Genomic DNA, 13886 nt, shown 5'->3' on the forward strand with positions numbered 1-13886 from the left:
CATTGACCTTTCTTTGAGGTGTGAGATCTGAACAAAGTCGAACACAGTCATGGATGGTTAAATACCCATCGTTCCTTTCTGCCCCTGCCTCTGCCCCCGCCTTCTCAGAAGCCGGTCTGAGTATTCGGCCTACCCGCTAGGTTTGATGGCTGACTGCTAACAGAGGAAAGACACCCATACACACAGAAAATGAAAGTTGGAAATGACCTTCTAACCCTTTAGGAATCCAGAACCCCTGCTTTAAAGCAAAGGAGAATGCTGTACCAGGAAGGCCACGCCATGCCAATCCGGTTGAATTTAGGAGAAGAAAGCATTTCCGAGCACCTGTACCAGAATCAACTGTCCAGCCTCTGACATTTGGTGATTTCTTCCTGCCCATTTCTCTTTCTGCACTACCCCTGCCCCCAGAGACTCGCAGGCCCACTGCATAAGACAATTTTAAATTTACTGGCAGAATCCCTCAGCACCAGTCTTCACAGACCTCCCCCGATTTTCCCCCCACATATGTTTTATTTAATGTAGCTCAATAGCTTGTGATTCCACCCCTCTATGTACATAATTGGGTTTGGAGAGAACCGACATCCAGTTGCTTCATTTGTTTAGGATGACTTTTTCCATTCTGGGCCCCCTGTGCTCATTTTACTGGCATGTTCCCATCATCTCCAGGCTCCAGTTGGCAAGGACCAGTGTGCCATCCCTACTTCGATGTGTGCGACTGTTGCAGGCCCTAGGGGTGGGTTGCGGGGAGGGGTGGTCTAAGCCTATCAGTGCCCTCGCCTCCATCCAGGCATGGGCTGAGTCCTTGGAAGGCTTGGGAAATTCTTTGGTTTCATACTTTATTCATCCCCAAGCCACTGAGAGCTGAATATGAGCGTATAGTTCATGCATTTGAGCACGTCTCCATGATCGTTCCCTAAGCAGCCCAGCCACACTGCCAAAGCAGCTTTGGACTTCAGGCCTGGTTTCTACATCCTTGGAACCTGAGAAGAAGAAGAAAACCTGAGGGTCTACCTAAAATGCGGGCCCTACCTCCACATTCTTCCCTGTGTGGCAGGCAGGCAGGCAGGCAGGCAGGCCTGTACGCACTCAAGAGTCAGGAGTCGAGAGGAGCAATAGAGGGAACGGTGATACCGGTTTAAGCTAGTGAGAAACAATGTAAAGCCCTAGATGCTCTGTGCCTTGGAACAGACGGCGAACACCCCCTGCAAAGCTCTCAGTGGTCCAACCAGATTTCAATATCTCCTGCCCTTGATCTCGGCTCTTGCGGCTCTCCTAAGGGTCCACGTTATGATCCCCTTTAAAGAAATATTTTATTTTCAATACAGACACAGCTCTTGATGTAGCAGTAAAAACCACCACCCCTGAGAGACACATGACTGTGAAGTGTGTTGGTATGTAACCTCTTGTCTTTGCCTATGTGCAAAGCTTTGTCCCACTGCTCTTTTTGTCTCTTAAGAGGTTGCCTCCCTACCCCCTGGCGCTCAGGCTTCAGGAGGCATTGGAGTGAGGGCAAGAGGTCAGCTTAGACAGGAGATATCTTCTGGCGACGGACCGGTTTGGGATGGGGAGTGATTGCCAGTCTTCACCCAACAAGAGTTTCTTTGAGAATCTCACTCCCTGCCCCCCACTTTTAAGATGGAAGTCAAATTTTCGGATTCTGCTGTGCAGAGCAGAGAGGTCACTAGGCTCTAATGCATTTACCATTGACTGCCCCTCTTGTAGTGCGTCTATTAGTGAGTAATTTGATTTGTACCTATTCATTTGCAGTCCCTGCAGGAGCCTGGAGCTGGCCCCTAGTATAATTGGTGCTGTCTCTATTTTTACATCATTAGATTAGCCCCGACTCCTGGCCACTTGTTGTCTGCGCTTGTCTGTCCATTTATACAACCTAATGTAACACAAAATTCATTACTGATCACATTACTTTCAACTCTGAAGCCAACCTTGTGATAAACATTTGGTTAACCCCTTCCTACCCACAGGAGGGCTGACAGAACAAATGCACTTCCACTCGACAGGCAAATCAATATCTTAATACACCAAAGTGGAATTGCATTTCTAGATTTGTTATTCCTCCTGGAGGAGCAAATGGAAAGGCTCTTCTGAGCTAGCTGAATTGAATAATGAATAGAGCCCCGGCACCAGCAGCCAGTCTGTGAACGGAGCACAAAGGCAAACGCGGCATCCGCCCAGCTTTTTCATCTGGACGGGCGGCACCGCAGCAATTAATTGAGACCTGTGCTTCTCTCTCCGCCAGAGCGTAGACTGGGACCCTGACAGGGGCAACGGAGACTGTGGCGCCACCGCCATTCTCTTTACTAGGCTCGGCCCAGGACAACTGGACCAGGAGCCGGGTTCGTCTCTTTAAAACCTTCATCAAGGATATGAAGGTACCAGATACACGGGCCTGGCACTGATGCCACCAAGAAATTAAATCCGTGACTAAGCTAAAGTTCACCACTTGGAACCAAATACACAAAATGATTTCTATTTAGAGCCAGGTTGGCGATGTTGGGATTGGTTGGTTCGCACCAGCTTCCGTGTGCGTGTGCCTGTCCCCGGGGGCCATGTGCGCCGCCCGAATGTGGTCCTGGTTCTGTGGTCGGGGTGTTGGTCAGCAGCGTGGGGGACTCTAGCATGGGAGCTGGCCAAGATTCTTAAAGGGACCTCCACACAGCTCAGTTTAGTCTAGAAAATTATCCCCTGCCCCTACCCTGGTTATACCCTCCTCAGCCCTTGTTCGTCTCTGGGTAGCATCCACACCCACTATAAGTCATTAATGGGCAGGACAGGTTGTTTCTAAAGGAAAAATACCCTGACTTATTAAGAAACTCTCATAAAGCCTGTAGTACAATAATTAGAAAAATAGGCATAGAGGAAGTAGAATGGAACCCATTACCATGAAAGTCATAAATCCTAAAATAAAAAGAAACCATAAACTGAAGATACTCGGTTGGAAATGGAAGCTGAAAAAAGCAGCCTGTCTAGAGGACATTCTGCTTACATTCGGGAAAGGCCTGAATGGGAGGCTGAAGAGAGGCACGAAGCCTCCTTTCTGTTGAGCGGGACTCCCTCCCACTCCTCTGGGGACTGCCCCTTGGACCCTGCTTCCCATTTACTGGTTCGGAGTCTCGGCAGGCCAGAAATGGCCAGCAATCCTATGAGACACGGGGTCCTACGGATTCTCTGAGCAGGCTCAGATGCCGCCCTTGGCCTTCTCCATTCCTCCAGCATTTCTCATGCCTCCCCTCCTACGTGCATCTGGGAGGGCGGGGGGGATGGGGGGTAGAGAGGGGCAGGCTGCCTCCTTGCAGCAGTCCGGGGGCTGCAAGGTGAGAGGTCAGAGGTGCGGTGGGGCTGCCTCACCCTGCCTCTACTGTGGGGAGCCCCCTTCCCACCGAGGGGCTGTAGAGCCTGACCGGAGACTCCAGAATTAAAACTCTAAGTGCCTCCTATTGTGAGAGACTACAGAGAGGGGATCCCTTGACCGGGTATTACAAGATACCTCACATCTAGGCAGTGCTGGAGGACACTGATGTGTCACCGAGGAGAGCCTGGGTGCAGCAGCTGTCTCCTCCTCAGGGCCACTCACCTCCCCGCCCCCACCCAACCCACAGTGCACTAACTTGTTCAGTCAGGAGCCTGCTGTTTTGGCCTCAGCTGTTAATCCTCTCAGGTGGGTAAGTGGGACAGTGGGGGAGGGAGGCTCCGTGTAGCCCACACTGGGCCCCAGCCCCATCAGCTCTAGCGAACAGATCAGAGCACAGGCCTCTCTGCCATTGCAGAATAGGACGGACTAGTGGCAGGGAGGAGAGTGGGTCAGCGGTGGAATGAGAGACTGTGATTTCTTAACCTTGATGGAAAGAGGGGGAAAGCCACATCTTACCAAACTCTTCCGCTGCCTCATAGAGAATTTAATTACGTTTGGACATTTGAATGAGAACCAGATGTGGCTCTGGCCCGTCGGGCCAGCAGCGTCTCTCCTGTGGTCTGCAGGCCCCTGTGCTGTCTCACAGCCCTGGAGGGCAGCTCAGGAAGACCCGCCTAGGAGCTGGGTAGGATCTTCTGAGCTTCGAGGCTGGACTTGAGGAAATGGGCAGGGCAGGTCAAGGCCGGCTGCCAGACACCTGGTTCCACGGGAAGCTTTCCAAGCCCTGTCTCTTCATAGCCCTGCTGAGTGGGCATATTCGTGGGGCCCTCCTAGCACCCACACCTACCCCACATGCGGACGCACACACAAAGAAGTCACGTCACAGCGCCTGGCCTGGCATTCTCAAGCACCAAAGACATAGCGCCGTGCTACCCAGCGCTCGATGGCATCTGCTGATGCTTTGTCCCCAGTGTGGTGCCAAGGTCCTGGAGCCAGAAAGGGCATTCAGGCCCTTCTGGGTGAGGAGCACTTATCCAGGGGCCTCAGCCTGACAATACACCAGAGACGATGGCAAAGCTGATTTTCTAACCAGGACACCACTGCAGTGACAGCGTTCTTTACACATGTTCCTGCATGTTCCGCTTCTTAAAGCCCCTTCTCGTCCTTTTCTCTTGAGAGCCTCACACACCAGTGAGGCTGCCAGAGCAGCCCCTCCCCTCCTGCCTGACAGATGATGAAGCAGATGAGAAGTGAAGTGACTTGCCCAGGTCATTCAGCACATCTGCAGCAGAACCGGGCCTCAAGCGACTTCCCTCCCCCTACCGCAGGACTCCTCCTCCTTGCCGTCCACGGGGAGTCTCGGCTCAGGGCTGCACCTACATCTGGCGGATCTTAAGCATGGCTTCAGCCAGACTTATCAAATACCTCTGAACCAGGGAAATGTGAGCCAGGTCTGCTGAGACTGTGCCGCCCCCATGTATAATGTGTTGTGACAGGACATACTCTGCCTTGGTCAGGACTTAAAGTTATACTGATAAAGTGGCGCTGAGAGGGTTACTGCACAGGGGGCGCTGGTCGAGGTGGTCTGGATGGGTGATCCTACTCTTTTCTCCTTTGAAGCCAAGACTCGGGAGGGCTTGGGTAATGTGAGTTTCCTGGTTGTGGAAGGTGGCAGCATTTCTGGTTTGATTTTTTTTCCCTGCCTGGGATTGGTAATGCATCATGGCTATTGTAAGAGGGATCTGATAAATGGCTGCAGCCCCTAGCCAGGCCAGTGCACCCTCCCACTAATGCCCACCTATGGTCATTGCTTACCAGCTGTTCAAAGGCTGTGCCAGAATCAGGCTGGGCTATGAGTTTCTCTGCCTGGAACTCAAATGCTCTGTTCCTGCTCCTGCCCCAACACGCGTGCGCGCGCACACACACACACACACACACACACACACACACACACACACGAGCCAGCTCCAGTGGAGAGGAATGGAGGATGCTCTAAGAGACAGGGGTGTAGGGGGCAGGGCAGGGCAGGCCATGTGGTCTTGGCCTCATTCTGTGACATTCTGGGTCTCGGTACTTTTGGGGGGGTCAGGAACAACAGCTGGGCAAGAAGGAAAGAAAGCACATTTGTGGGAGCCCTGTGGGTTGAAAGAGACTCCAACCAGGAAGGAAGGTGTGTGCCTGCCCACGGGCTGTGGGACTCAGGCCATGGCACCAGCTCTCAGGAAGACCAGGCTGTGTGTGTGGTGAGATCACCAGAAGTAGGTGGTGTCAGCAGACCAGGGCTTTGTGCTCAGACATAGGTGTTAAGCCCAGAGATAACTAGGCCAGAGTTAGCCCTGCTTCTCATCTCCCAGATTCCATTAGCCCAAACCAGGATTTCTATTATCTATCTGGAAGACACTTCATCCTCAGCCCTCAGCTTCAAGAAGCCGCCCTCCAGCCTTCCACAAACTTGTCTGGGAGGGGATCAGAAACCCCTGCTGGAGGGGAAAGGTGATCCTGGCTCAGTCTCTCCCAGCCCCCATCCTCCTGAGGCTTCCCGCTGGACATGGAGGATCCCTGGTCTCTTGGCATCTAGGCAAACACTGCAGCCTGAGGGGACACTGCAGGGTGGAGCTTGGAGGGGGGCAGGAAGAGGGAAGTGTAGGGGAGCCTGGCTGCCTCAGGTGCCTGTGTCTGAGTGTGAAGAAAAGCAAGGCCTCCCTACAGGCTGCTTCCTTAACTACCTGCCCTTTTAACCTCCTAAAAAGTGCCCCGGGGCTGAGGCTGGCTCCAGCCTAGTGTGTGGTCTCTTGACAGGGCTGTCAGGGTTTCTGGAAGCATTCTCAGCCAATTCCATCTCTGCCTCCCTCAGCCACACTCTGTAGGAAAGAGCGGTAGTTTCCAGGCCCAGGACTGGTGTAAGACAAGCTGTGTCTACCAGAGCCACCTCCTACTTGGCACCTGGGCCATCTCTCCAGGTTCCAGCACCAGGAAGCTGTCTATCTTGCTGAGCCCCTGCATTCTAGGCCCCCACCTCCTTAGCCCTTGTCTCAGTTTGCATAGTTGATCTCAGGCCCTGTTGTCAGGCCCCTTGCTGACAAAGTTCATCGCTTGGGGCTGACCCTGTTTGGATTCATTTACTGAACCCGCAGCAGTCCTGTGGTCCCCCGGGTTCCTCTCCATGCATCCCATCCAGAGAAGATGCTGAAAAATCCCTAACTTCCTAGTCAGAGGACCCCTCCCCCACCCCCACTCCCCAGCCAAGAACCCTCACAGCAGAAGGGGATTAGAACTGTTTCTGTCTGCAAACCTCTGAGCCAGGCACTGGGCAAGATGGGGCAGTTCGACTGGCTGTTCTGTGCCCTGGGACCGCCCACTCCCCTGGGGTACCACTGAGGCCATCTCAGCCCAGGAGCTTAACCACAGGACCTGCTCATGGGAGAGAACTGGGAGGTGGATGCAGGAGGGAAATATCGATGCATGTCAACAGGGTTGGAAATTTATTTTCCAGCTTGGAAGAGGGTATTTACAAAGAGGCAAGGAGGGAAATAAAAAAGCTGTAAACACATATCTGCCATCTTCCTCCACGGGCCATTTCTTGATTAAAAAGAAAGACTCTTTCCGAAGGTCCAGTGGAGGGCAAGCTGGTGGGGGCCTGGACAGCAGAGACACCTTCTGGGGAGGGAGATGGAGAGGGACTCTGAGGTCCTATGGATAATCACAATCACTAATGCAATTGCAACAGTAATAGTAACTCATGTTTGCTGACTGGAAGCTTTAAGCACTTCGTGATGCAATCTACATGCATTATTTAATTTCATTTTAACAACCAAGCTATGAAACAGATCTTGTTATCCTCATGTGCAAGAAACTGGAGGCACAGAGATGTTGAGTAACTTACTAAAGTCTCCTCAGTAACTTACTCAAGTGTCAGGGGGCTGAACCTTATGCTCTTATCCACTTCCCTGAACTGCCTCCCCAACCTGGGCAGACCCTGTCCCTCTTGCTTTCTCAGGCCCTTAAGTAGGCGGGCTGTGGGTACAGGGTAAGACTTGGTCCTGAGGTCTAATCCTACTCCCACCAGGCCATTTGGGTGGTTAGCTTGGGACCAGGGTGTGTGGCTGCAGCCAGGGCACAATAAAAGTGCTCTGCTAATCCTTTTAATGAGCAGCATTGTGAGGCTTTAAGTACACAGAGCAGGGCTGGCTGGAGCCTCTGAGTACACCAGAGGGGCTGGGCAGTAGATGCTGCTCCATTTGAGGTGAGGTGAAGTGCCAGGACTGCCTGGAGGCTGAACCAGGGGTCCCAGGGACCCTCTTCACACACACACACACACACACACACACACGCACACGCATGACACTGCCCTCAGTGACTCCACCGGGTCCCAGAAACAAGCCTCCCTGTGAATCCTGAGACTTGGGTTCTCCTCTATGCGCCCCCCGCCCCCGCCCCACGAGAAGCCAGAGGGGCTTTGCTCGGGATTTCTGACTGGCCACCCACCCCACTGCCATCCACTGCCTCCTGGAAGAGGCCTAGAGAAGGTCAAGCCCAAAGTGGGACTTCACTTCTGACCCTCCACTGGGGTCCCCACCCACCTGGGCTTACTAAGTTCTGCGTCCTCACCGTTTCGTGCCCTTCCCAAGGAAATGGGAGACCAAGACCGTGGAACTTAGCAAAGCAACTGATTCATGAAAAGAGGCCTCTGCCCAGTCAGTCCCCAGAAGCCCCTGACTTACAGGTATAGGGCGGCCTCGAGGAAAGGAAGGGTCTATACCCAGGGGAGAGGGCAGCCCCAAGGAGAACCTCAAGGGAGAAGCTGACTTGGGGACCAGCACTTCTGCCTCTCCCCCAAGTGGAGCCCTGCCTGGCTCAACAGCACTTACCACAGCCCCAAGAGCCAGTCCCTCTGCCCCTGCCTTCGCAAAGGGGCCTCGGTGTCCCACTGTGGGGTAGGGCAGAGGGGGGGCAGGGGTGGCGGCGGAAGGAACTATCCCAGAGAGGCCCGCTCGTCTCTATGGCTCAGCCCAGGAGCAGGGCGACGTGTGTGGGCAGCCTCGCTCCTGCCTCCTCACGTAGACAGAACGACTCCTCCCTGGGTTGCCCTTGGCATACACACCCGGGTAAACACAGTCGCTTCTCCCTAGTGAGGTCAGCCACCTCTCTACCTACTCTGACACCTTTGAATTTTGCTAGGCTCCATATAGAGTAGGGCAATATGAGGATCAAGCTTTCTCGTTCCTTTGCTCATTCCACGAGAGACAAGGCTCCTCCTTTTGAGTTGCTGCTCATTCCATTGTCCCCCTACTCCTGTGGCTTCCCCGTCCTGGCCCATGACATAGAGGGGCGGCTGTGGGTAGCAGGCCCACTTCCAGTAAGAGCCAGCAGGGAGTGGGCGGACACAGCCAGGAGTTGCCGACATCTCCATCCTGGGTCTGCACCAACACCACTTCTCTCTCTCCGGGACTGCGTAGCCAGGCCAGTGGCTTCCTACTCCTCCTGGGTTTTGCTGTCTGCAAGATGGGGAGACTAGCACCCACCTGCCAGGTGCACAGTTAGTGAAGGATGTGAGATCACAATCAGATGACCTTCTGTCCGAGTCTAGCCACTTATCTGGGAGCTACTCCTTGTCCCCTACCTTGCTTTGAGGCCCAGAAAACAGCCTCTTTCAGAACTAGCTTTTTCCCACCGGCCAGCATTGGCATACTTTCACTAAGTGGGGACGCTGCTGGGGATGCTTTCTTAGTTCCCCAGCTCCCTCTCCTGCGGCCTCGGCAGGTTTCTGATGAACTTTCCCCACAAGTCCACCTCAGTTGCAGGAGAGCTGCGCAAACCTGGGGGTCTTGGGAGTGGGGGAAGAGGGCGGCAGCCAGAAGCTGGGCCACTGAGTCAGAACAACCAGAGTCGTCCCTAAAAACTGCAGCCTGTCTCCGTCTCCTCCCCACCTGCATGGGGCGCCGTCCGGCACTGCATGGGCCAGAGGCCCCTTCTCTCTCCTTCCACGTCTGCCCCTCATGCCCCTGGTGTAGCTCCTCTCCCTCTACCCCCGCGCTGAAGGGGGTCTCGGCTCTGTCTCAACAGTTCCATCTCTGAGACCCCCAAGTCTGGTTGGTCCCCGGCCCCCCTACACATGCATGTCACTGTCCTCTATTGCAGAATTCTGCCGCAAGCTTACCCTCCTCCCAGCGTGACACCCCACACCTCCTTATCCCCTTTCCACCTGCTTGCAGAGCTCACTGTACTTCTCGATCGTTGTCCATATCTTTTCCAAAAAGATTCCTCAATGCTTTTCTTTTCAAAAGGAAAAAAAAAAGGAAAAAAAAAACAATGCCTACAGCCCAGCGTCCGTGAACAAACCAACAGTAACAAAGCATGTGTTCGGGATGGAGGAAGGTAAGGCCACACATTTCCATTTGCCGCTTGCTCCTAGGGCTGGGCGGCTGGGATGACTTGAAGGGGGGAACGTGTGTGCACCCCTCCTCCACTTCCACACACGCTCACTGTTCTATCTCAGTGAGAAGAAAAGGGCTTCAACAGGAGCGGCCAGGACCAGCCGGGCCCTGGTTCTTTTTCTAGTAGTTCATGCTAAAGAAGCCCCCACTTGCCCTCACCACATCGTTCATTCACCCATTCACTCGAGCAATGTTTTTCTGAGCACCAGCTATTTTCCAGGCCCTGTGATTGGCACTAGGGATACAGAGATAAGGCACAGGACAGGCCCTCGAGGGCCTCTCCACCTGGATGGGGACACACACGTGAGCAGACGGTGCGCAGCATGTTAGAGGGTCTGCAGCAGCAGTCGGTGCAGAGTGCAGAGGGGCCTGGCCAGCTCTGCCAGAGCAACAGGACAGGCTCACAGAGGAAGGGACACTTGTGCTAATAAGCTTTGGAAGATGAGTAGGTGTTCTGGGGGCCGAGGGAGCCTGGGAAGGGCTTTTCAGTCAGAAGGAGTGTTATGAGCACAGGCCCAGAAGCCTAAAGCAGCCTGGAGAGACCTAAAAACTGTACAAGTTCATTACTTTGGTTCCTCAAATTCAACAAAGAGCGACATTAGTGAGGTCAGGTTTGGGGGAAGGTCATAGAAGGCCATTTTATACTGCTGAGGAGTTCAGACCTTATCCCGAAGTCCGTTAGGAGTCGGTGAAGGTTTTTAAGCAGAGAAAAAGCAAGATGGTATTTGTGCTGTAGACAGATGACTCTGGCTTTGGTGTGGTGGTGCGTAGGAGGGGGCAGGGGTCCTACAGGTCCGGAGATCACTGGGGAGCTCTTGAGGTTATCTGGGTGGGACATGCAGGCCCAACCAGGCAGTGGCAGTGGGCATGGAGAGGAGGGAGGAGGCTGAGGGAGAGCTTGGTCAGCCTGGGGTCTGGGGACAAGGGAGACACCTGCCCACTTCCATCTTACCCAGGCCTAATTGGTGAAGAGACTATATGAGCAAGGCAGCTCAGGTTACACCAAGAGCAGCACGCTTATCTCGTCCCTGCACTGCCACGTGACGGGATGAGGTGCATCCACTCGGACTCGTGGGGTGGGGCCACTGAGGCTGCTGAGGGGGTTGCTGTGGGGCAGTGGGGGTACCGCGCTTGGTCCCGGGCTCTGGTCTCCTCCGCTTCCTTGGCAGTGTGGATGTGTCGGCACTCGCATCAAGAACGTTGGGCCTGTCCTGCAGCTGTGGAAAGGCGCCAACCTTCCCCACGCTAGTGACCTTCCCTGCTCCTTCATCTGGGGCTTTCTTCCTTGGGCACAATGTCATATCCTAAGGAAGCCCCTGCTTTTCTTGCTACTGCCGGTGCTCCTCTCTCCTGCCCTTCTGGCCCTGCTGCCAGCGCCCCCTAGTGCCAGGACCGCGGTGCATGAGGGCAAGGGCCTCTCTGAAATCAAACCGGGCCTCAGAGATCTCTCACAGGCTCCTCCACTTGCTTGTGGGAAAAAGAAGGAATGGAGGGACTTTTCCTGGAGTCTGAAACTTCCATATAGAAATCCCAGGGGCTAGTCTTTGCTTTCCTGTACCCTCTTCTCTTGGCGTAAATTTCTGTGAGACCGAAGGATGAGCAAGGATGAAGAGAGCCCCCACAGTAAGCTTGTTTTCTGTCCATATCTAGAAAGCTCTTACTTATACCAGCATTGGGCCCAACAGGGAAGCCAGTGTGTCCCTTGGAGATCAGGGACCATCATCAGGCCTGCAGCCTGTGTCCACAGCCCCCTCCTTCCATGCCCCCATCTGCTGAAAGATCCTGGTCTTTGGGCGTACCCTTCCAGACATGGCTGGTGCAGCCTGAGAGCCCCTCACATCTGGGCCCAGGTGCCACCCCATTCTGTGGCTGCTGCTACCGGGCAGCCTCCGTGCTTTGGGGTGGCCTGCAGGGAGTAGAAGTCAGTGATTAGTTCCTGGCTGGCTGGTAATGGCCAGCCTAGGAGTCAAGGCCATGAGCCATTCCCTAACCAAAGCCAGCTGTGTTGCATGTATATGGTGGCAGGGGGCCTGCGAGTGGGTGCAGGGTGAAGATGAAGGTCTCAAACCAGACCAGATAAGTTGAACATATGAACGCACCTTGCTGTTTCAAATGATTTCTGTGAGGTTCTGAGTTCCTGAGGTGGACTGGAGAAACCTCCTCAGTCTAGGGCAGGCATATCTTCGAGGAGAAGTTGCAGGTCACCACATCTTGGGTTGAGGCCGATTCCGAGTCTGCCCAGGGATGTGTATGCCTGCATCTTGGAGCCCACTCTGAGGCACTGAATGGGGATAGAAACTGGCCACTCTCAAAAAGCCAAGAATTCCTTTTTCCTTGCATTTAGCATGCAAGGAAGTCTACTCCCAACCCGCCTACCCCAGTACCTTTCTTGGGTCAAGAGATGGTTGAGCCATTAAGATGCCCACAGCTGAATGAAGTGGGGCCAGTTGCTGTATCCAAGATGGCAGTGTGATTGTGCTGGGCAGGGCCAGGGGAGGGGTGGAGGACGGGGTGGGAGCCTCCCTATGTGCTTCCCAGGTCGACCCTGTGCATGTACATTCTGGGGGGCCTCCAAGAGACTTGAGGGCTAAGCAGAAGGAGGACAAAAGATACTCTAGGCAATCAGGGACCCTCTCTCCATTGGAGTAAGCCCCTCTCAAACCAGGCATTCCTGCCTGCAGGGAAACGGGACACCTTCCAGAAGGTGCCAAAGATGAACCTGGGCCTGGCTACCGGGCAGATTGTATGGGTGAGAATGATTGGCTGAGCCCAGGTGGAAGCTCCAGGGCAGGCGAAGCAGGGGAGGAGAGGTAGGAACAGATCAGGCAGGAAGCTGTGGTCCTTCCCGTGTCCTGGCATCTCCCCTCCTGCCCGACCTGTAGATCCAGGACAAGAGCCACTCATGGAGTTGGGGGAGCATGCTGGCTGTGCATGGGTATATGAGCAGTTATGGGCACATGCCCACAGTGAGGGAACAACTGGAGCCTGCCAGCCAAGGGAGCTTCTCCCTTCTCCACTGAGCCTGTGACCCGAGCTGCCACCTGTCCCATCTGGGGAGTACGTGGGGATCCCCCTGAAGAAGGATGTGAATGGACCAGATGGGTGCCTCTGGGCAGGCAGCCCGGCCCAGGGTGGGCCCCCACCCCCTAGACTGTACTGTGACCCGGCCTGGCCCTCTCCTCTGTCTTGCAGAACTACAGCGAGAGGGAAGCATCGAGACTCTGAGTAACAGCTCAGGTTCCACCAGCGGCAGCATCCCAAGAAACTTCGATGGCTACCGATCTCCACTGCCCACCAACGAGAGTCAGCCCCTCAGCCTCTTCCCTACCGGCTTTCCATAGGTACCAGCTACCTGCTTCTGACTGGCCGGCCCACTCACCTGCTGGAGGGAGAGGGAGAAGACCCCTCTGGTCCTTTCCTTCAGTCTCTGCTCCTCTTTCACCAACCACTTTCCCCAAGCTTAATGACAACAGCCACCCACCCTCCCTCGATTGAGAAGAGACCCTTCTCCAAAGCACCTCAGTGTACTCTGACCTCTGCCCCTGGTCAGCAGGGCTGTGGCTGAGAGAGACTCTGCAGAAGCTCCGTCCTTTCTTCCTTTTGCACATGATGTCCTGTATTGGATCCGCTTTTATATTTTCTAACCATACCCATAGGGGGCCTGTGTGGGGAGAGGGTGGATGGCCCAACCAGGCATTTTGACCCTGAGCGGCCAGCCCCAGCCCACTCCTAGCTGTGGCACACACTGTCCATCTTCCCTTGGTTAACTTCCCTCTGGAATGGGGTGAACTGAGGCCCAGAGTATTAGGGAAGGAGAAAGAAAGGAGAAGACCCCCTTCCTCTCTCCCCTTTGGTTCATGGGAAGGATTTGTCTTTCTTGTCTGTAAGCCCTTTAACCCTGGTTCTGTACTGTTCAGTGAAGGAAACCGTGGTTACCGAGGCCCTGTCAAAAAGTGCACGTCTTGTCCAATAAATCACGCTGCAATTGGTGTCCATCCCTGAGTTGCTGGGGTCAGGGTCCTCGCCAAGCGCCAAACAGTCCTGTGGAGCTAACCATGCGTCCCTGTTCCCCAACAATCGCC

At 54.4% G+C, this 13886-nt stretch overlaps 1 protein-coding gene across 1 annotated transcript in view; it reads left to right on the forward strand.

The window, feature by feature from the left end:
* Window positions 1-13795, forward strand: part of BCAS3 (BCAS3, microtubule associated cell migration factor) — a 535625-nt gene extending 521830 nt beyond the window's left edge. The window contains exons 25-28 of the mRNA XM_023520385.1: window positions 223-360; window positions 1326-1391; window positions 9655-9745; window positions 12997-13795. Coding sequence (XP_023376153.1) covers window positions 223-360; window positions 1326-1391; window positions 9655-9745; window positions 12997-13033 — 332 coding nt within the window. The 3' untranslated portion in view covers window positions 13034-13795. The remainder of the gene's footprint in view (window positions 1-222; window positions 361-1325; window positions 1392-9654; window positions 9746-12996) is intronic.
* Window positions 13796-13886: the final 91 nt, after the last annotated feature.

The sequence above is a fragment of the Pteropus vampyrus genome, unplaced genomic scaffold (assembly GCF_000151845.1).
Source record: "Pteropus vampyrus isolate Shadow unplaced genomic scaffold, Pvam_2.0 Scaffold261, whole genome shotgun sequence".
Taxonomy (NCBI): domain Eukaryota; kingdom Metazoa; phylum Chordata; class Mammalia; order Chiroptera; family Pteropodidae; genus Pteropus; species Pteropus vampyrus.